Here is a 20,049-nt window from a genome sequence, read left to right as displayed (position 1 = left end):
TTCAATTTTCGCGGAAACTTCACGACTTTTCCATTTTCCTCTGAAATGATACTCGACAGGGAATATTTTAATCAATAGGACTTCTCGTTTTATTCACATGGGAAAATGGGATTTAATTTTTTAAATAATTCAGGTAGAATTATTTAATATTAATGTCAATTGGCTTGAAGTTGAATAATTATCTACTCTTTATTTCCGAATTCAGTCCTTTGAGGTAATTACAATCCGTATTGTTGTTGTTAACACTGGTGACGATCTTGCAGGCATTCTCAAGAGCGCATTCCTGATCACAACCCGAAGGTTTCCAGTCGATTTTAGCGTCTTTGGACGCGTGGCTGAAAGGAAATATTATTTATTCATCAATTGACAATTTTGTGAAGAATTTATCTGAGTTTTTTAAAAGATTTATTCGAGTTCTCGCCTGTTATAAGTCGACGCCTTAGAGCCTTCCTTCGCCAGTTCAACGACTAAATCACGAATACTGTTCTTCGACAAATCTTTGAGGCCATATTCATCTTTGAAGGAATAGGATTTCACCCAATCCGGAGGCTTTCCAGGGGTTAAATTAGCTTCTGTCATGTCATACATCCAATTGTCTAGGTCTTCCACTTCCTAATTATTCAGAAAAATATAAAATCATTAGTAAAGTACATAAATTATTTAATTATTCAATTAGGAAATTTTTATTTAGTCTTTCTGATTTTTAAAAATGTTTTCTAGATTTCAATCTTTTCTTTTTTATTAAAGTCCATTAATTATTTATAAGAAATTTGAGATTGGCAGTTCTAAATGAAGAGTCAAGTACCCGAAATCGGAAAGAAACATTAAAATTGGACTCTATTATGACCATTTCATCTTCAATCAATCATCGGAGATTTGATTTTTCGATAGCGACCTCGATAAACGTGTTTTTCTTTTCAAGTGATTGATTATCAATGAGAATTTTCAGAAAAGGGGAATTGTCGACTCACATAAGTCTTGCTGTTGACTGTGCATGTCCTGTAATTTGGATTGACAAAAACCCACGTCGTCAGGCTGCCGCCGTTCCAGGCCACGCTGACTACCTTGGAGTAGTCGTGGGGGTCGTAGAAAATATTGAACTCGTCCCTGTGAGTGTGACCGTTGAATTGCCCAGCGATTATGTGGGAAAATCGGTTGACGATCCTTCGATATTCTCGACTCCAGGTGTTCTGTTGGTCCGGGTTGCCCGAGGGTACGTGGCTCAGGATGTGGACGAATTCAGCGTTTTCCTCAGCATTGAGGAGTGTCTCCACCAGCCATTTCAGTTGGCCTCCTAGGTCGTTGGGCTCGTAGATGAGCCACCTAAAATTAATGGACGCGAATGAACGTAATTTATGTTTCTCGCTTTGACATTAAAATCTGAACTGAATTTCATGCGGAAGTTGAAGTAGTTTTCACAAAAAACAAATTCTAATTTTTTTTTAATTGTAAAAATTCTAAAAATTTGCTCTAGAAATAATTTAATGTGAATAGAAAAATTCAGGTGAAAGTTTTAGTCAATCGACAGTCTAGTATTACAGCCTTATGAGAAAATGACACTTTAAGATTAAAAAAAGATTGAAATCTAGGAAAAAATTTGAGAGATAAAAAAAAAAGTCCCAAAATTTTGTTATGAATAATTTAAATGCATTGTTATTTATTTTTGCATTTTACATTTATTTTTTTCAATTTATTTATTTTTATTGAGCATTTTTATAATAATTGAGTTGACTTTTCTACGAAAGATGGTAAATTCGTCATTTCTTGATTACCAATTATTTGTGTAGCCCACGTTATTGTTGAGTGCAATGATCCGAAAGCCTTTTCTGGGCGAGACTGTGTAGAATCCACCCTCGAGGATTGTGCCTCTGGTGGACTCCGGGAGCCACCCAGAATCAATCCAGATATCTGCTAACAACTGGTAGAGCCATTTCGTTGACATTCCCTCATCGTCAACAGTTGAAGGAGCAAATCTAAAAATGCAATCGAAGTTCCATCACTCGATTTCAAAAAATCATCAATTGATTGATTAATTGATTCTGAAAGTCAAATATCTTGCATATTCAGAGGATTGGCCTCGTGGTTGCCAACGACAGGAAACACCGGGGTTCCTCCAAACGTCTTCTTCATGGCTTCAAAGACATCCAGCATACTCTGCTCGTTTCCCTCTCGCGTTGTTTCCCATCCCCCATGATCCACGATGTCGCCAGTGTAATAAATGAATTCAGCGTCCTAGAAAATTTATAATTCAGGATATGCTGAGGGCAAAATTTAGCTCTGCTTTCCCCAAAACAAAATTGTCCCTTCGAAATCGTGAAATTATGAAATGTTCTTTTGAAATTATCATGTTTTGGTGAGAACTTTCATTTTGCTCACAAGAAAATTAATTCAAAACGACAAAAGATCTCTTCAGGGGAACATATAATTTTTTCCCAGAGCTAATTTATTCTCTCAGTGTACTATAAATTAGTGTGAAGACTTCCCCATTAAAAAAAAATTGCCATTCACCGGATGAGTGATGTTTACGTGAGTGAAAGCATCGAGAACCGCATGCCAGGGAGTATCGCAGGAGCGATAGTCCCCCCAGTAGCCAGCAGGTTCCACCCCGTCAGCAGAGGGTCCCTGTCCCTTTTTGCAGCAATTGGGCTGATCGCAGACCGCATTTCCGAAGGGTTCGTACAGCGGATCGTAATGAATATCCGACAGGTGGACAATTTTGAAATGCTCCTCTGATGGTGTTGCGTCGATCAACTTCGGTGGGTTCTGATCGAGGTCGACGGTCCACTCGAACCTCCCTGGCGGAGGGCCGCAGTCAGAGTTCTGAAGAGGAAGGGCGCAGAAGTCGTCCTCGGTGACCGTCGGGTCATGATCGAGAATCCAGGAGAAGACTGGCTAGTACCAGATAAACCGAAAAATTTTTTATTTGAGATCTGAGTTGTTTGAATTATTTGCACAGATGTTATTTAATTTGTCTTCCTGTTTTTTTTTCATATAAATTGGGCCAATTTAAGATATTTTTCAATATATTTTTCAAAATATAATTTTTTTAGGTTTTATAATTTTTTTTTAAATTATAAAAACGAAAAAAAATACAGAAAAGATATATTTTATACATTTAATTTATATAATTATAGAATATTATATGATTATCTAAATTAAATACATAAAATATCTATTTTCTGTTTTTTTTAATACATTCTTTATAAATTTGAAAAATATATGGAATTGGCCCATATTATATTTTTTTTAAATTTATTCTTTGATGGAGTTCTAATTGGATTAACAATTTGATTTGAATCTTTACAATTTTTTAGATGTGGAAAATTTTCGAATGCGCATTTTTATTTTTATTTACCTGGTTCAATTCTATGAATCCTCGACAAACAGTCTCAGTCTGTAGGTTCACCCGAACGCATGATTTAGTGAGCGCCTCGAGGATGTCCTCCTGGGGTGTTCCACCTCGTCTTAATTCTATGAAACTTCTTGCGAAGGCCTTGCAGGCTTTGCAGTTTGTTCGTAAGCTCGCATGATCGATGGTAGCGTGTGGGTCTAAGTACCAATTTTTCGGGAATGCCAGTTCGTCAATCATGGCTTCCAATTCCGGAGAAAATTCCCCGGTCTTCGCCAGTTTCGAAAGTTCTTTGGAGAAGTTCGACACTTCATCTGGAAGTTCCATTGATGAATGCCAATACGAGAAAAAATTTTAACGAAGAAAAATGAATTTAAAATGAAGAGAATTTTTTTCATCATTTTTTTAAACAAGACTCGTTTCAGAAAATTATTGAAAAACGTTTCTTGGTAGGAGCGCGCGTCGACGCACGTGCTGAGTCTTGGGAACTGAAGGTGAATGGATTATCCTCAATTCCGAAAATAATTGCAAGACTGCCCAATTTACCCCCCAGTCGTTTCGCTATCAATTTCCTTTACCTGCGGCCTCGCGTTATCGTTCCCCCCTTACCGTGTACGTAAAGTCTGTCAACTCATTATCCTAATACAAAAATAATGCGAATATATAGATTTGTGGATTTTCCACGTATAATATAATGGATTTTACATGTTTTGTGCTTCGATATTCCCAGAGAAATAATGTGTTTGAATCAAATGAACTCGAATATTTCACAATAAAACATTTAGTCAAACGTAGACTGAATTCATATTAGCGGTTTTATTTCCATCAAATGAATAGTTTTTCAATTTATTCGTTTATGAATTAAATCGTTTGATTAATTAATTAATATGTAACAATCCTTTATTTTATTTTAATAGAGTATTTAATAACTAAATTAATTTCCACAGGAAATATTCTTTAAATGAAAATTATTTAAAAAACAAAAGTCCCCGCAGAATCCTAATCGAATGTCTTTCGAAAAGAAACGAAATTTTTTTCTTTTTCGGACGCTTTCATGTCTTCAAAAGTATGAAATTATCAAAAAAAATTGAAAAAATTTCAAAAAATTAAAAAATTTTATACTCGGCGGAAGCTTTTTTGATCAACGAAAAAAATGATGAATCTTATAAATTCGAAATACCTTCCGTCTCAGCATTGTGGCCATACCCAACGCAAATTACGAGTGCAATTATCGTCACTGCAGTGGTCTGCATTGTATTTTCGTGTTTACCTTTGAATACTCGATTGCGTTATGAGGACGATAAGCGACTGATTGTGACAGGTTTGAAGTCATGTCACAAAAGTCTTTATCCACAACAAAATTCATTAGCAAACCCCGTATTTTCATTGGAGAATTCTACTAGATTTTAACAAGCGGTGGGAGAAATGAGTGCACACGTACGAATAAATTTCAAAGAAAAACCATGCGAATTCGCCAGAAAATTCTATTTATTCCACAGCTTATCTGCGCATTTTTTCTTCAATAGAAATATTCATTGAAAAATATTCTGTACAGCTTATTCTGTTGAAATATTTTCTGCGAAACTTCCTCGAGAGAAGCTTTCCACCTTGCTAACAATTTCTAATTTTATTCCCCGAGTCAGATTTCACCCCGAATTTTGATAGTGAAATCACTTAAGTTTCTGATTGAGTGTCTGAGATAGAAATCTACGAGAGGCAAGCGCTTCGGCGATACAATTGAGGACTTCCCGTTGCTAATCCCATCAGAAATCTCCACATGCTCCCGATTTTTCCGTGATTATAGCCTTTGCGAGCAAACAATTAAAAAAATGCAGACAGTCCGGCTTCATCCCATACGTTGATAATGATGTTTCTTGCATCTAGAGCCCTAACTCTGCCTGAAAATACCTATCCTAAAGTCTTCTTTTGCTTTCACCTCGATATTCGACATTTTAATTTTTAAAAAATGTTAAAAATTTTTGCGGTGCAGCCACTGCTAAAAACTTACTGCAATTGAATTTTCTTTTACGTCCTTTGCTAAATTACTGTTTCTTTCAGACGATCAAACTTCCACTCGTAACGTCTCATGAACGTCATAACGAAAATTGAATGACTCAGTAATCAGTCTATGAATTTTCTTCGACGTATTAATGACTTCTTAAACCAAGATCTAATCTAAAAATGTAGAAGTTGAGAAAAACATTTAACCGGAGCAGGGATAGCCATATCCATTAATTATAATTGGTGTTAAATTATTGAGTTGTCAATTAGTTAATATCAGTTTTTAATTAATTATTGAAACAATTATCAACTAGTAATCGAAGTAGAACATCCCTTACAAGAAATTAAGGATTATCTACTTACCAGAAAATTTATAGCTCCATATTTTTAAATATTTAATTAATCATCAATTGGAAATTCAGATTCTTAATTATTTTACTATTTTTTAATTTCTATTAGGATATTTAAACTTGATTGGTGTAAGCCGGAAATCGTTTTAATATTGAAGAAATTAATAATATTAATAATTTATTAATAATTTGTTAATAATATATTATATAATAATACATTTTAATTTTAAAAAAATGTTAAAAATTTTTGCGGTGCGGCCACTGCTAAAAACTTACTGCAATTGAATTTTCTTTTACGTCCTTTGCTAAATTACTGTTTCTTTCAGACGATCAAACTTCCACTCGTAACGTCTCACGAACGTCATAACGAAAATTGAATGACTCAGTAATCAGTCTATGAATTTTCTTCGACGTATTAATGACTTCTTAAACCAAGATCTAATCTAAAAATGTAGAAGTTGAGAAAAACATTTAACCGGAGCAGGGATAGCCATATCCATTAATTATAATTGGTGTTAAATTATTGAGTTGTCAATTAGTTAATATCAGTTTTTAATTAATTATTGAAACAATTATCAACTAGTAATCGAAGTAGAACATCCCTTACAAGAAATTAAGGATTATCTACTTACCAGAAAATTTATAGCTCCATATTTTTAAATATTTAATTAATCATCAATTGGAAATTCAGATTCTTAATTATTTTACTATTTTTTAATTTCTATTAGGATATTTAAACTTGATTGGTGTAAGCCGGAAATCGTTTTAATATTGAAGAAATTAATAATATTAATAATTTATTAATAATTTGTTAATAATATATTATATAATAATACATTTTAATTTTAAAAAAATGTTAAAAATTTTTGCGGTGCGGCCACTGCTAAAAACTTACTGCAATTGAATTTTCTTTTACGTCCTTTGCTAAATTACTGTTTCTTTCAGACGATCAAACTTCCACTCGTAACGTCTCATGAACGTCATAACGAAAATTGAATGACTCAGTAATCAGTCTATGAATTTTCTTCGACGTATTAATGACTTCTTAAACCAAGATCTAATCTAAAAATGTAGAAGTTGAGAAAAACATTTAACCGGAGCAGGGATAGCCATATCCATTAATTATAATTGGTGTTAAATTATTGAGTTGTCAATTAGTTAATATCAGTTTTTAATTAATTATTGAAACAATTATCAACTAGTAATCGAAGTAGAACATCCCTTACAAGAAATTAAGGATTATCTACTTACCAGAAAATTTATAGCTCCATATTTTTAAATATTTAATTAATCATCAATTGGAAATTCAGATTCTTAATTATTTTACTATTTTTTAATTTCTATTAGGATATTTAAACTTGATTGGTGTAAGCCGGAAATCGTTTTAATATTGAAGAAATTAATAATATTAATAATTTATTAATAATTTGTTAATAATATATTATATAATAATACATTTTAATTTTAAAAAAATGTTAAAAATTTTTGCGGTGCGGCCACTGCTAAAAACTTACTGCAATTGAATTTTCTTTTACGTCCTTTGCTAAATTACTGTTTCTTTCAGACGATCAAACTTCCACTCGTAACGTCTCACGAACGTCATAACGAAAATTGAATGACTCAGTAATCAGTCTATGAATTTTCTTCGACGTATTAACGACTTCTTAAACCAAGATCTAATCTAAAAATGTAGAAGTTGAGAAAAACATTTAACCAGAGCAGGGATAGCCATATCCATTAATTATAATTGGTGTTAAATTATTGAGTTGTCAATTAGTTAATATCAGTTTTTAATTAATTATTGAAACAATTATCAACTAGTAATCGAAGTAGAACATCCCTTACAAGAAATTAAGGATTATCTACTTACCAGAAAATTTATAGCTCCATATTTTTAAATATTTAATTAATCATCAATTGGAAATTCAGATTCTTAATTATTTTACTATTTTTAATTTCTATTAGGATATTTAAACTGGATTGATGTAAGCCGGAAATCGTTTTAATGTTGAAGAAATTAATAATATTAATAATTTCTTAATAATTTGTTAATGATATATTGAAGATTTTTATAATTAAAATAATTTTTTCGCTGAAAATTGTTCCATCGAAATCAGAAAATAATCAACATGCATAATTCCCCGCGAATTGATGTTACCCGGCTTGATTATCGCCATCAGATCTGATAAATCAATTCCACTCAGGCGTTCAAAATTGAAACGTTATCCAGAGAACGCGGGGGAGTCCCGAGAGGCGATTTTACCCAGAAAAAGAGGAAGACAAAAATCAATCATTTGTCATTCGTAAACAATCGTGAATAAGGAAAACGCTGGGTTATCACGAGCACCTCTTGAAGACGAAGCGCTTTCGTAATCCATTGTTCCTCCCGCCAACGTCAACGGCTACCCCGGGGCATTGATTTGAGTTCAAATAGTTAAGACGTAACAAGTTTTGTTTATTCTCTGCATTAGAAATAAAGTGGAATTAGAGAACAGTTGGGTAGATCGTGCGGCAAATTAATTGTGCGGATAGTGCGGAGTGGAATGAGTGGGAATGCGGGGAATCTTTGATAATTAATCATCTCGGGATTTTTATAATTTTTTTATCGAAAATATTCCAAGAGCAATTGCGTTATTTTCTCAAATAATTGAGGTTTTTAATTGAAAAAAAAATTTAATTCTTGAAATGACGGTCGAGCAACAAGCTGGAGGTGAGTGATGAAGAAATAATTATCAGGGGATGAAGACTCGTTTTAGAGAAGTTGATGAATCCTTGCTCTCATTTATGTTTATTTGCTCAGGCCCTTCGACTGGCGAAGACGCCATTGATGCTGCTATCGGATTGGCCGGTAATTATTACATAATAATAATCGCATAAAATTTTTAGTCTCCAATGATTAATTCTTATCATTTATTATATTTATTCTATCGAAGGACGAGGATAGAGATCGAATTTATGGGTATTCTTTCATTATCCGAAAAGATATCGATTTAAAAAATTATATAATAAGAATACGAGTAGATAAAATTAAATTAATTTAATTGTGAAAACGGAAATGAAAAAAATTAAATAAATTGGTTAAGCCCTGTGTTTTATTTCGTTCGTAGGAATTGGAAAGTTCACATGGAAAATAATAGCGATAAATTCACTGATTCTGATCAATGCGGGATTTACTACGAACAGCATCAGCTTAATTTTTCCGGCATCTGCTTGTGACTTTAATTTAACTACTATGGATCAGGGAGTCATGACGGCAACTCCATTTTTAGGTAATTAAAGTAATTACCGCACGGACACCCGAAAAAAAAAATTTTTTCTTGAAAAATTTTTTCTTGAAAAATTTTTTTTCGGCCGCGAAAATTTTTAATTCTGGAAATAATGCCGTCTCCTCAGGTATGATCGTTGGCTCGTACTTCTGGGGATGTCTAGCTGACCTACACGGAAGAAAATACGCGCTAGTGATAGCGTTAGCCTCTCAGGGATTATTCGAATTGAGTTCTTCACTTGTGTCCAACTTCTGGGGGTATATATTCTTCAAATTCCTCAGTGGATTTTCGTAAGTCCGGATATTGCCTATTCATCGAAAATTAATCATATGAATAAGTTTTTTCAATTTGCAAATTTAATGCGACAGATTGATCGCGCAAAATGCAATAGTCTATCCGTTCGTTGGAGAGTTTCAACCCGTGACTCTGAGGAAAAAAGTGCTCTGCGCTTTGGAAATTGCGTGGGTACTGGGTACCATTGCACTACCTGGTGAGTGTTTTAAATTATTCACGGAAGAATTTACGAGTTGATTCAATAATTACCCCAGGAATTTTTTAATTGAACACAATATTAATTATTAATTATAATATTCATTGATTGTACGTCCGAAAAAAATTCATATAAGAACCTAACGAATTCGCTAGAGAATTCTATTGCGTTTTCTATCGAATTCGATGGGTTGTTTTATAATTTGTTTCGTGCATGTAAATAATATTAATTATTAATTATAATATTCATTGATTATACGTCCGAAAAAAATTCATAGAAGAACCTAACGAATTCGCTAGAGAATTATATTACATTTTCTATCGAATTCGATGGGTTGATTTGTAATTTGTTTCGTGCAAGTAAATAAATGAGTAAATAAATAAATGAATAAATAAAATAATTAATTGTTTAATTCCTATTTGTCCCCACTAATATTAACAGAACAATCTTTTCAGCTCTTGGATGGTTAATTATTCCTCTAAACGTCTCCTACACTACCAACTACTTTTTCTTCCATTCCTGGAATCTTTTTGTCTTTTTATCTTCATTACTGGCCCCGACGTTGGCATTATGGCTTATGACATTCCCAGAGAGTCCCAAATACCTCGCAGAACAAGGGGAAGATGCAGAACTCGCCAAAGCCCTCGAAATTATGCATTCAGAGAATACGGGGGAGTCCTTTGATGCTTTTCTGGTGAGTTATTTAACAGAAAACGAATCGTTGCAACTGTTAAAAATCAGAATAAAAATTAATTGGTAGAATGAAGAAGAATTGAATCAATTAAATTGAATGAATTAAAAAATGAACAGACTGCTGACATTAATTCAATTAACTCCTCGAAAATTCTAGAGAAAATTAACGGACAACGGTTTGGATGATCTCCGCATGCGTCTGGAGCTGAAGGAGAGTCGAAGTGCGAAAGGAAATTATTCGAAACACGAGAGAGCGCAGAAACTCTTCAAAGATGTGATCAGAAACACAGGAACGTTGTTCAGGCCCCCTTTTCTCAAACAAACCCTGCTCATCTGCGTACTCTGGTACTGCGTCGCCTCGACGTTCTTCTCCTTCACCATGTGGTTCCCAGAGTTAGTCAGGAGGCTTGAAGCCTTTGAAACAATGTTTCCAGGGGAGAGTGCCTGGGTCTGCAGTGCAGCTCCTGCGGGGAACTCAACTATTGTCGTAAGCGCTTTCACCAGTTGGGTAGTAGATAATTATTTCTCGGTTTTTTTTTTGATGAATCTTGCAATTTTTTTATTTTTATCATTTATTTATGAGTGGAACAAAATTTTAAAAAAGTTGAGAAAAAAATTTTCCCTTTTTATTATTTATTTTATTTATTTATGAGTGAAACAAAACTGAAGAAAAGTTGAGAATACATTGTTTAGGTCTTTTTAGTGATGAGAAAATGTTATTAGTCTTGACAGAATAAAAATTCTGAATAATAATTGGTGGAAACACATCTTAATTTCAGGATAGCACCAGCAAGTGTTCACCGAATATTCCCAACGAGGTGTTTCAGCACACATTGATACTGGGGGCCGCCTGTTTGCCCACGAACATATTGGTGCCATTATTTGTAAATAAACTAGGATATAAATTTTTTTTAGGTGATTACTCATTGCGTAATTATGGAATTATACAGCTAAATTTTATAATTTGAGAATTCAAGAGATAAAAAATGGTGTTATTTCAATTCGAAATTTTGAGACGGTTTGAGAAATTGAAGAAATAGAAAATTATCCTCTAATTATTGTCATTTTTTCCAGTGCTTTCTTCTGGGGTCGCAATGGCCGTGACAGTCGGATTATTCTTCGTTGAATCGTCGACACAAAATCTCATCCTCTCGTCCACTTACGAAGGATTTTTATCAATTAGTTCAGCTCTAGTTCTAGTGGTTATAACCGAATTGTATCCGACGCAAATCAGGTGAATTTATTACTATTACCAGTACTTATCCAATTTTTAAATTTAATTAAATTAGATTTTATTAAATTTCATTAAATTTTAGTAAATTTGATTAAATTTTAATGATAATTTTCTTTCAGGGCCACAGCCTCATCGCTCGGAGTATTAATAGGAAGAATAGGATCTGTCGTTGGGAATTTACTCATGGGACACTTGATCGACAACCACTGCGTGACTTTCATCGCGAGTAACATAGTTCAGCTCATAAGTAATTAATCAATTGTTTGGCTAAATTTTTGTCGGTGAACATCATTAACAATTTTTGCTCTTCTATTTCAGTCTGTACTGTAGTTTCACTGATTCTCCCGCTAAAGAGGAAAGGAGAGAGACCTGTTTCAAACTCAGTAGTGACTTTAGTGATCAACGAAAAAATTTGAACCCATTCAGTATTGAACGATAATTTTTTTTATTTTGTGCATTGTTGTGGATGAAAACGAAAATAAAAGATTTTTGTAATAGCTGTCTGGGAATTTTATTTTCCTCGGGAGGAAGGAGTGAGTAGAATAATTATCCGCATAAACAAAACCTTATCAAAGTAATATAAACATAACTTGAATGAGCGCCAGTCTTGATTAATTTTTCATAAAAAAAACTCATATTTATTTCGCAAAGAAAACATCAGCCGAGTTTAGCAAAGCGAACAGAATGTACTTTTCATTTTTTGATAATTTTCTTAGAAATAAGACTATTTTCATTGGTGATAAGAGGAATGGACGGGAGAGCTCCCACTTGAGGTGCGGGAAACAGTGCAGGAGCTTCATTCTGACCCTCCAAAAGCCTGCACTCACTTTTATCGTCACTGCTGCTGGTCACAATGGCACAGACGTGGTGCTGCATGCACTTTCGGTCACAATTCTTGTCGAGTTGAGGTGCAGCATGTTTATAAAAATTCCTGAAAATTGTTGGAATGACAATAATCACGATCACATTTCTCCTGACTTTTCTCTCCTCGATAATAGCTTCATGCTTTCTTACTTGTGATAAATCTCCAGGCTTCTTCCACCTTTGGCCATATCAGTGATCAAACTGTGAAGACTCTCTTTTGATAAATTATCGAGTCCATATTCTTCCTTGAATGAATACATTTTGTGCCAACGTGGTCGTTGATTCGGTGTTAAATTAGCTTCTGTTAAATTATAGAACCAAGTGTCTGCATTTTCCACTTGCTGTTGAAAAAAAAAAACAAATCAACATCTCAACTCACAGAAAATAAAAAAATTGTTGAAAAAATGGGAAATGACGAAATAAAAAATGAATGGAATGGAGTGGAATGAATTAATAAATATACTCACATAAGTCTTAGCATTAGCCTGATAAATCTTGTAATTAGGATTGAGATTCGTGTACGGAGTTATACTCCCACCATTCCAGGCGACAGTAATAATTCTTGATTTATTATCGGGATGATAAAACAGATTGAACTCATCGTTGTGGGTGTGCCCATTGAACTGTGCTGCAATAATGTGGGCAAATCTGTTGACGATCTTTCGATACTCTCGACTCCACGTGTGTTGAAAATGGTGGGAGCCACCGGGCATGTGACCCAGAATGTGAACGATTTCTTGGTTTCGCTCAGCCTCTAGCAAGGTGTCAGCTAGCCACCTCAATTGACCGTTCAGGTCGTTCGGTTTGTAGAGAAGCCACCTGGAAATTCAGCAGGAAATGATTTTTCGTATTTAAATGTGCATTTTGTAATTTACTGTTTTTCGAATGATTTTCAATTACTGTAAGCTAAATTATTTAGTTATTCAATTATTTAATTATTTGATTTGATTTACAATAATGAATTATTTAATAATAATAATAAAATAATTATTGTAGATTATTTAATAAATAATTAACTAATTCATTTTTTTTAAATTTTTTAGAATTGTATAAATTATTGTAAACTTCTCACCAATTGTATATGTACGCCACATTATTGTTAATAGCAATAATTCTAAAACCCTTCTTGGGAGTGACTGTGTAAAATCCTCCCTGAAGGATGGTGCTCCTGGTGGACTCAGGTAGCCACCCAGCATCGATCCAAATATTTGCTAATAATGCGTACAGCCATTTAGTTGACAAGCTGTCCTCGTCAATATCATCTGGGGCGAACCTAAGAAATATCAATGAATAAAAATAATAATTGCAGAATTCATCTCATGAACATAAATTTTATTACTGGTTCAATGGATGCGGCTCATGATTTCCGAATATAGGATAGACGGGACGATCTCTGAAGGTCTCTTTCATCTTCTTGAAAATTTTATGAAGACTCCTACTGTTTACACTGCGAGATGTCTCCCACACCCCGTGATCTATAACGTCGCCAGTGAAGTAGATTAAATCAGCATCCTGGAACATTGGAAGAACGAAATTCACTGAATATTCATGTCCTCAAGCAGAATTTTCGTGTCTAGCGCGTGAACCGCACTGCGAGTCAAGCGAGAGACTATTGTTGAATAAATAATTGAAGGAACAATTTGATTCAATTTCTCACACTCATCAAAAATTATTAACGATGAATATTTTTTTTGGTTTTTTGCGGTCAAATGATTTAAGTCGATTTTGACTATTGCTCAGTTTTCCACGAATATCTCTGGATCTAAGGGAGATAGCAAAATTTTTGTTAAGACCTTTTTTGTAGAGCGCATTAAGACCTATAAAAAAGGTCGTTACAAGAAATCACCTATCTCCCTTAGAATCGGAGTTAAATCGACTGAAATCGTTTTCCCGCTTCGCAGCTGAAGTAATCGAAATGAAATAGTTTACCCCATGCCTGGTCTTTGTCTCATCGAGAGCGTCGAGGACCGCGTGCCAGGGAACGTCGCAGTTATTGAAATCTCCCCAGAAACCGGCGGATTTTCTATTCCCCCCGGTGTTATTCTGCCCTCGCCTGCAGCACGTGGGCTCGTGGCAATCTGCGTTGCCGCCGGGCTCGTAAAGAGGATCGAAATGGATATCAGTTATCTGAAGGATCTTCAGGCTCTCCGTTGACTCTTCCACCTCGAAATGCAGAGGCGGGCTGTTGTCAACTTCAACTGTCCAGTTGTACCGCGGGGGCGGCGGGCCGCATCTCTGATTCTGGAGGATTAGTCCGCACACGTCATTATGATCGATTGTTGGGTCGGCATCCACAATGTGCAGGATTAGCGGCTGCAAAATTCGAAATGAAAGCAGTCGGAACTCTCACGAATTTCATTGCGAATTATCCATTTTATTTATTCAATTTTTTTGCTTCGAAAAAAATTGAAGAGGCGCACGAAAATATTTAGTAGAAAAACCTAGCGAATTCGCTGAAAAATTCTGTTGAAATGTTCACTAGAAAAAGTCAATGGAATTAGATTTTTCTATAGAATTTCTTCGGCTCAAACTGTCTATTTTTTTCATTGATTTTTCTCTTCTTCTCATCAAGAAAATCAAACAAAAAAAATTGGAAAATTCGAGCCGAGTAAATTCTATTGAAAATATCTCAATAGAATAAGTCGTCCAGAAAAATCGAATTCTTTTAACTATTTTTATAAAATATTGAAAGAGGCGCACGAAAATATTTAGTAGAAAAACCTAGCGAATTCGCTGAAAAATTCTGTTGAAATGTTCAATACAAAAAGTCAATAGAATTAGATTTTTCTGTAGAATTTCTTCGGCTCAAACTGTCTATTTTTTTCATTGATTTTTCTCTTCTTCTCATCAAGAAAATCAAACAAAAAAAATTGGAAAATTCGAGCCGAGTAAATTCTATTGAAAATATCTCAATAGAATAAGTCGTCCAGAAAAATCGAATTCTTTTAACTATTTTTATAAAATATTGAAAGAGGCGCACGAAAATATTTAGTAGAAAAACCTAGCGAATTCGCTGAAAAATTCTGTTGAAATGTTCAATACAAAAAGTCAATAGAATTAGATTTTTCTGTAGAATTTCTTCGGCTCAAACTGTCTATTTTTTTCATTGATTTTTCTCTTCTTCTCATCAAGAAAATCAAACAAAAAAAATTGGAAAATTCGAGCCGAGTAAATTCTATTGAAAATATCTCAATAGAATAAGTCGTCCAGAAAAATCGAATTCTTTTGACTGTTTTTATAAAATATTTTCTATAGAACATTTAAATAGAATTCAATAGAATTGTCTATTGAATTAGCTAGGTTTTTCTATTAAATTTTTTCATCCGCGAAAAAATGAGAATACCGAAGACTATCAGATCGATAATCCAGCTGCACTCGTTCCACTGCTCTCACCCCCCGTGACCGAATAGTTATCGCATTTGTCATCGAAAAATCCCAAACTTCAATAACAGAAAACAATAGTTCGATGTTGACATCAATTTACCACGTGAGCGATATGATTTCGCGACAATAGCTCCACTTGACCAGTCGCAAAAATGAGATCTACAGATAAAGAAATCGTTGAATGATCGACGAATAGTGCTGAGATATAAAACTCACGGCGTTCAGTCTGACAACTCCGTTGCAGACGGATCTGGTTTGAATATTGAGAAGTGTGCAGACATTCGCTATTGTCTGCTGAATTGTGTCTGCTGGTATTCCAGATCGTCTGAGGATCAGCACAGCTTTTGACATTGCTTTACAGATTGTGCAGGTGATGCTGGCTTTCAGACCACCGAAAGTCGCCCAATCGAGCCTCTGCCATTCTGTGGGGATCACTAATTCCCTCGCGATACGAGTCAAGTCTCGAGATTCTACTCCTTCTCTTGCCCATTGCACTATTTCATTAGCGAAGAGATCGGATTTCACATCATCTATTTCTGTGACAACATCTGTAAAACGCGAAATTATTCCCAATTTTTAATTTTTTATTCGATTTTTTACTTTGATAAATAATTATTATTTTAATTGTCATGAATTTTTCCTTCATCTCTTCTTTTGATTACTATTCTCTCCGCAAAGTTTGCAAAGTTATTTTTTTCCGACGCTTCTTCAATAATTAAAAAATGGGAAAATGAAGAATGAGAAAATCATGAATTTTTCCTGAGGGAGGGGAGTAAATACCTGGAATAAGAGCACAACCACTAAATCCCACAGAAATCGTCAGCAAGACGACGAATATCACGTTGACGCGCATACTCGGGGACCCGAAACGATACTAGTTGTATTTCCGCGGGTGCACTCGTGATATATTGACACCCGGGGTCTTATCTCCATCGGTGCTCTCCTCACAGCAGAGCCCATGTCCACCCCCACTATTATATTTTCTATAAAACAAGATTTTTCAATAGAAATTCCACGACGTGAATTTTCCGAGTTTTTTCTCCTATATTTCCTCCTCTTTCCATTAAAAAAAAAATTGCAAAAGTTGAGGCGATGAATTTCTACAGAGTATTTTCCATTAAAAATTGATATTGAAAAAAATCGCGCAGAGCGGCTGCAGAATTTTTAAATAAAATCGGCCAAAAACAAATAGAAATTTAATTCAAATTAGGTTTTCAATTGCAAGCGTTTCAATTTTTAAAAAGAATAGAAATCTAATAGAATTTTCCAGCGATTTCGGTAATTTTTCTACAGAATATTTGCAGGCGATCAAATGGCATCGAAGCAGGACTGGAAATGTTGTCTGAATCGATCAGTTACGTAAATTACCCCTGATACACAATCACACTCGAATTGCGATTGCATCAGCTATTACTGAACATTTAGTAACTATTTCTGATAAGTTCGATTTTTCTGCTCCAGTCGACGCAGCAGACAGCAGCAAAGATTCTAGCGGCGAGAAAAAAATTGATAATAGATGATATTTTTTTCATTGATTACAAAGACGACTTGATCAATTCCTTTGATTCAATCGCATTACAATCGATGGAATAAATATCGGATGATTGGCACATTCACCAAGAAAGTAATTCCCGAAATTTATTCATGGTATAAAATTCCCCGAATACTTTTATCGCGTGCAAGATCTATTTTACACTAGACCTTGCATGCGATAAAAATCGATTTTTTTTATTCTCTGCGATTTCGGATAAACATCAATAAGAAAATCCAATGACAGAGTAATCTCCGTTACGTTGATAAAAATTTCAATTGACCAACCGAATTAATTATTCACTATTTTTTATCTGTAGAATCCAAATTTCCAGGTATGCCAAAATCAAAAATAAAACTCCAAGTCCAATAAAATTTATTCTGTTGTTCATACGAGACATTTCGACTCGCCAATGTAACAGTATTGTCTATTCATTCAATCCAAAAAGTCCACTAAAATGTTCAATATGTTCTTTAATAATCACCCATACATTTTCTTTCACAGACTCTCAAAAAGAAAGCCAAAATACCTAAAAAATACCAATAACACGAAACCACGGGAATTACTCTTCAGGCCACGGTTTCCCAATGCCTTGGCTGGCGCCCATTCTCGAAGGATCCTGACTGGGATAATGAATGGGAGCAGTGCCAGGTGGAAAAATGGGTGCAGCAGCAGTGGCAGCAATCTGCGGCGGAAACATGGCAAACTGAGGAGCCACTGGTGGTGGTGGTATCATCATGGGTGGCATCATGCCAGAAGTAGCCTGAAGATTGAAGAAATTATTCCCCATGGTCTCCGGCGGGGGTGGGAGAGCCCCAGGGAGTCCAGGCACAGGCTCGAGGACCTCCCTGGTTGCCTCAGCAGCAGAGACCGTCTGCCTGCCCTGAGATCTCCCCCACTTGATGGTCAGCCTCCTCCCCCCGAGGATGAGTTTATTGAAGGTTCTCTCAGCTGCAGCCTCAGCAGCATTTCTCTGCGTGTATTGTATGAATGCACACTGCTGTCGTGGCACCATCGTCACAGATCTGATCTCCCCATACTGATAGAAGTGGTCCCTCAGTTGTTTCTCAGTCAGCACGTCACCAAGATTGCCAATGTAGAGAGTTGTGATTGATTTGTCCTCAGGGGGATCTAGCTTTGGCATTGCTGCTGCTCTCCTCATCAATTTATCAGCGACTGGATCGTTAGTGCCATAGTAACGGTCCTTGATATTTTGATCGGCCAGCGGATCGTCCGGATCCGTTGGCTTCTCGTGACGATATGGACACTCCTCCCCTCGCTTGCACTCCCCCTTAACCCAGAACGAACAGATATGCGGACGATTTCTCTTGTAATAGGGACTCGTTCTCGCAAGCTTCATCAGAAGGTCTGACGCTGCTGCTGATTTTCCCACTGCTCCTGCTGGACTCGTTGCGTCAATATTACCTATCTCTTTGTCAATGTTCTGGACGTAGTACTCTTTGTTCACGTCCGATCGGGGTATGTCGTCCTTTATCTTGAGGGCGGCGTCACGCACTTGAATGGGGAGGCCGTACTCGAGGTCCAGGAGGCATGTCTGGCAGACGTTCTTCAGGCGACTGCAGGTCTGACAGACCTCGGTCTTCTTGAAACGCATACGGGCTCCTGGACACCAACGGAACACTGTGAACGGCCGCATGCAGATTTTACATTCTTTCCCGTATTTTTCTTTGGTCTGGAAGAAGGGGGAATGCCTTCAATTAGTATCGAGTCTTGTAATTACTGGGGGTTTTTTGCAGGCCGGATATTTAAAAGGAGATTTTTGGAGTTGAAAAGAGGGCCATAAATTGGCAGGAATGAAATTCATGTAGAGATCATTGAAATATGTGAGATGTAATTTAAATGTTTAATGTTCTTTGGCTTTTTCAGCAGAGGGAAATAAAGTAATTGCCCTGATGAGTGAGATTTACCAAATTTTAGATCGATACGCGAACAATTTATGTAAATTTTTGTAATCGTTTTTTAGGAGAATAAAATTAATTAGGGGAGGTTGGGGCAAAACGGACACTTTTGATTTTGTTTAAATTTTAATGAGGGGTTGAAATGTTGAGGAAATTTAATATTTTTTTTTTCAATACAAAGAACAATTCTTTACCTTCGTGACGAGCCTAAACTGAACTCAATTGATAGATTTGTTTCTGAGTTATGAACAATTAAAAAAAAGTCTAGTGTCCATTTTACCCCACTCTCTCCTAAATAAATTAAAAATAGGTTCCAATTAATGCATTAATAAAAAAAATTATAATTATACATAATTATATGATTATAAAAGACAAGTTAACAATGTTTGTGAGAATGAGGTAATTTAATATATTATGCTATAGAATAATAATGTTTTGTGTAATAAAATACCCATAGGCATGCCCTGGAATAAAACATCACTCACCATTCGAATGTAAGGGTTGTCTCCGAGGCACGTCTGACAGAGAATAGGAAATTCCTGAAGCAATAGAAAAATATTTTGCTGAGAATATTGTTGCCACAATGTGTCAATAATGACAGGAAAGTCTTGACATGTTAAATGACTTACAGCGTCCTCCCAATTTTGCCTGTTGTACGTGTTTGTGGTTTTTGACATAGCCATGGTGCTAGTATTATTATTGAATGGTTTTTACTCTCAAAAAGGGAGTGCAGATTATTACAGAGGCCAACTTTGTTACTAAAAATCTGAACAAGAGACAATATTTTGGGGGTTGATTATTATTGCACGGAGCACACACGATTCAGTCATTGACAATGAGAAATGCGAGGAGTGGGTCGCGCTGAGTCTGCCAGGTCAGCCAATGAGGGAAGTCCCCCCTCGCCAGGGGCGTTCGATTTTCACGAGAGGCTTCCCATCTCAATCGTTATTTTCATGGGTCGAGTGTAG

General features: G+C 35.4%; 4 protein-coding genes across 6 annotated transcripts; 1 reads left to right on the top strand and 3 right to left on the bottom strand.

Annotated features, from left to right (window-relative positions):
• Positions 1–164: 164 nt before the first annotated feature.
• Positions 165–4,645, bottom strand: LOC107042966 (sphingomyelin phosphodiesterase). Its single transcript, XM_015264238.2, has 8 exons — positions 4,530–4,645; positions 3,356–3,663; positions 2,509–2,892; positions 2,060–2,232; positions 1,773–1,973; positions 972–1,323; positions 422–612; positions 165–335 (listed from the first exon to the last, which is right to left on the bottom strand). The coding sequence occupies exons 1-8, from the start codon at positions 4,600–4,602 to the stop codon at positions 179–181; spliced, it is 1,839 nt and encodes a 612-aa protein (XP_015119724.1). The 5' UTR covers positions 4,603–4,645; the 3' UTR covers positions 165–178.
• Positions 4,646–7,690: 3,045 nt separating this feature from the next.
• On the top strand, positions 7,691–11,851 carry LOC107043010 (synaptic vesicle glycoprotein 2A). 2 transcript variants are annotated; one of them, XM_015264305.2, is made up of 11 exons: positions 8,506–8,548; positions 8,634–8,659; positions 8,808–8,969; positions 9,094–9,256; positions 9,335–9,456; positions 9,912–10,150; positions 10,307–10,636; positions 10,929–11,064; positions 11,224–11,383; positions 11,503–11,630; positions 11,702–11,851. In XM_015264305.2, exons 2-11 carry the CDS (start codon positions 8,656–8,658, stop codon positions 11,797–11,799), a joined length of 1,542 nt encoding a protein of 513 aa, XP_015119791.1. In that variant the 5' UTR covers positions 8,506–8,548; positions 8,634–8,655; the 3' UTR covers positions 11,800–11,851. The 2 variants fall into 2 exon arrangements, with proteins under 2 accessions (XP_015119789.1, XP_015119791.1); XM_015264303.2 differs by lacking the exon at positions 8,634–8,659 and having other exon boundaries at positions 7,691–8,548.
• On the bottom strand, positions 11,805–16,519 carry LOC107043009 (sphingomyelin phosphodiesterase). Of its 2 annotated transcripts, none has more exons than XM_015264301.2 (8): positions 16,412–16,519; positions 15,848–16,179; positions 14,177–14,560; positions 13,587–13,759; positions 13,320–13,520; positions 12,715–13,066; positions 12,398–12,588; positions 11,805–12,314 (listed from the first exon to the last, which is right to left on the bottom strand). In XM_015264301.2, exons 1-8 carry the CDS (start codon positions 16,482–16,484, stop codon positions 12,077–12,079), a joined length of 1,944 nt encoding a protein of 647 aa, XP_015119787.1. In that variant the 5' UTR covers positions 16,485–16,519; the 3' UTR covers positions 11,805–12,076. The 2 variants fall into 2 exon arrangements, with proteins under 2 accessions (XP_015119787.1, XP_015119788.1); XM_015264302.2 differs by having other exon boundaries at positions 14,177–14,488.
• A 1,001-nt stretch (positions 16,520–17,520) lies between these two features.
• On the bottom strand, positions 17,521–19,944 carry LOC107042975 (pre-mRNA-splicing factor RBM22). The gene is made up of 3 exons (XM_015264253.1): positions 19,711–19,944; positions 19,567–19,620; positions 17,521–18,855 (listed from the first exon to the last, which is right to left on the bottom strand). The coding sequence occupies exons 1-3, from the start codon at positions 19,762–19,764 to the stop codon at positions 17,725–17,727; spliced, it is 1,239 nt and encodes a 412-aa protein (XP_015119739.1). The 5' UTR covers positions 19,765–19,944; the 3' UTR covers positions 17,521–17,724.
• Between the last annotated feature and the right edge of the window lie 105 nt (positions 19,945–20,049).

This window comes from Diachasma alloeum, unplaced genomic scaffold (genome assembly GCF_001412515.2).
Source record: "Diachasma alloeum isolate Michigan unplaced genomic scaffold, Dall2.0 Dall_scaffold_00540, whole genome shotgun sequence".
Classification (NCBI taxonomy): domain Eukaryota; kingdom Metazoa; phylum Arthropoda; class Insecta; order Hymenoptera; family Braconidae; genus Diachasma; species Diachasma alloeum.
This window is presented reverse-complemented; position numbering and strand designations above follow the sequence as displayed.

Bases quoted from the DNA above. Each gene is read 5' to 3' on its own strand.
- LOC107042975 (XM_015264253.1), bottom strand. From the start codon at position 19,764: ATGGCTATGTCAAAAACCACAAACACGTACAACAGGCAAAATTGGGAG. The intron at 19,621-19,710 runs GTAAGTCATTTA...CTATTGCTTCAG, and splicing joins GGCAAAATTGGGAGGACGCT to GAATTTCCTATTCTCTGTCA. The intron at 18,856-19,566 runs GTGAGTGATGTT...CCCTTCTTCCAG, and splicing joins ACAACCCTTACATTCGAATG to ACCAAAGAAAAATACGGGAA.
- LOC107043010 (XM_015264303.2), top strand. From the start codon at position 8,440: ATGAAGACTCGTTTTAGAGAAGTTGATGAATCCTTGCTCTCATTTATG. The intron at 11,065-11,223 runs GTGATTACTCAT...CATTTTTTCCAG, and splicing joins AGGATATAAATTTTTTTTAG to TGCTTTCTTCTGGGGTCGCA. The intron at 11,384-11,502 runs GTGAATTTATTA...ATTTTCTTTCAG, and splicing joins TTGTATCCGACGCAAATCAG to GGCCACAGCCTCATCGCTCG.
- LOC107043009 (XM_015264301.2), bottom strand. From the start codon at position 16,484: ATGCGCGTCAACGTGATATTCGTCGTCTTGCTGACGATTTCTGTGGGA. The intron at 12,589-12,714 runs GTGAGTATATTT...TTTTTTCAACAG, and splicing joins AGGCTAATGCTAAGACTTAT to CAAGTGGAAAATGCAGACAC. The intron at 12,315-12,397 runs GTAAGAAAGCAT...AACAATTTTCAG, and splicing joins AGCCTGGAGATTTATCACAA to GAATTTTTATAAACATGCTG.
- LOC107042966 (XM_015264238.2), bottom strand. From the start codon at position 4,602: ATGCAGACCACTGCAGTGACGATAATTGCACTCGTAATTTGCGTTGGG. The intron at 2,893-3,355 runs GTAAATAAAAAT...ATCTGGTACTAG, and splicing joins GATTCATAGAATTGAACCAG to CCAGTCTTCTCCTGGATTCT. The intron at 1,324-1,772 runs GTAATCAAGAAA...CATTAATTTTAG, and splicing joins GTGGGCTACACAAATAATTG to GTGGCTCATCTACGAGCCCA.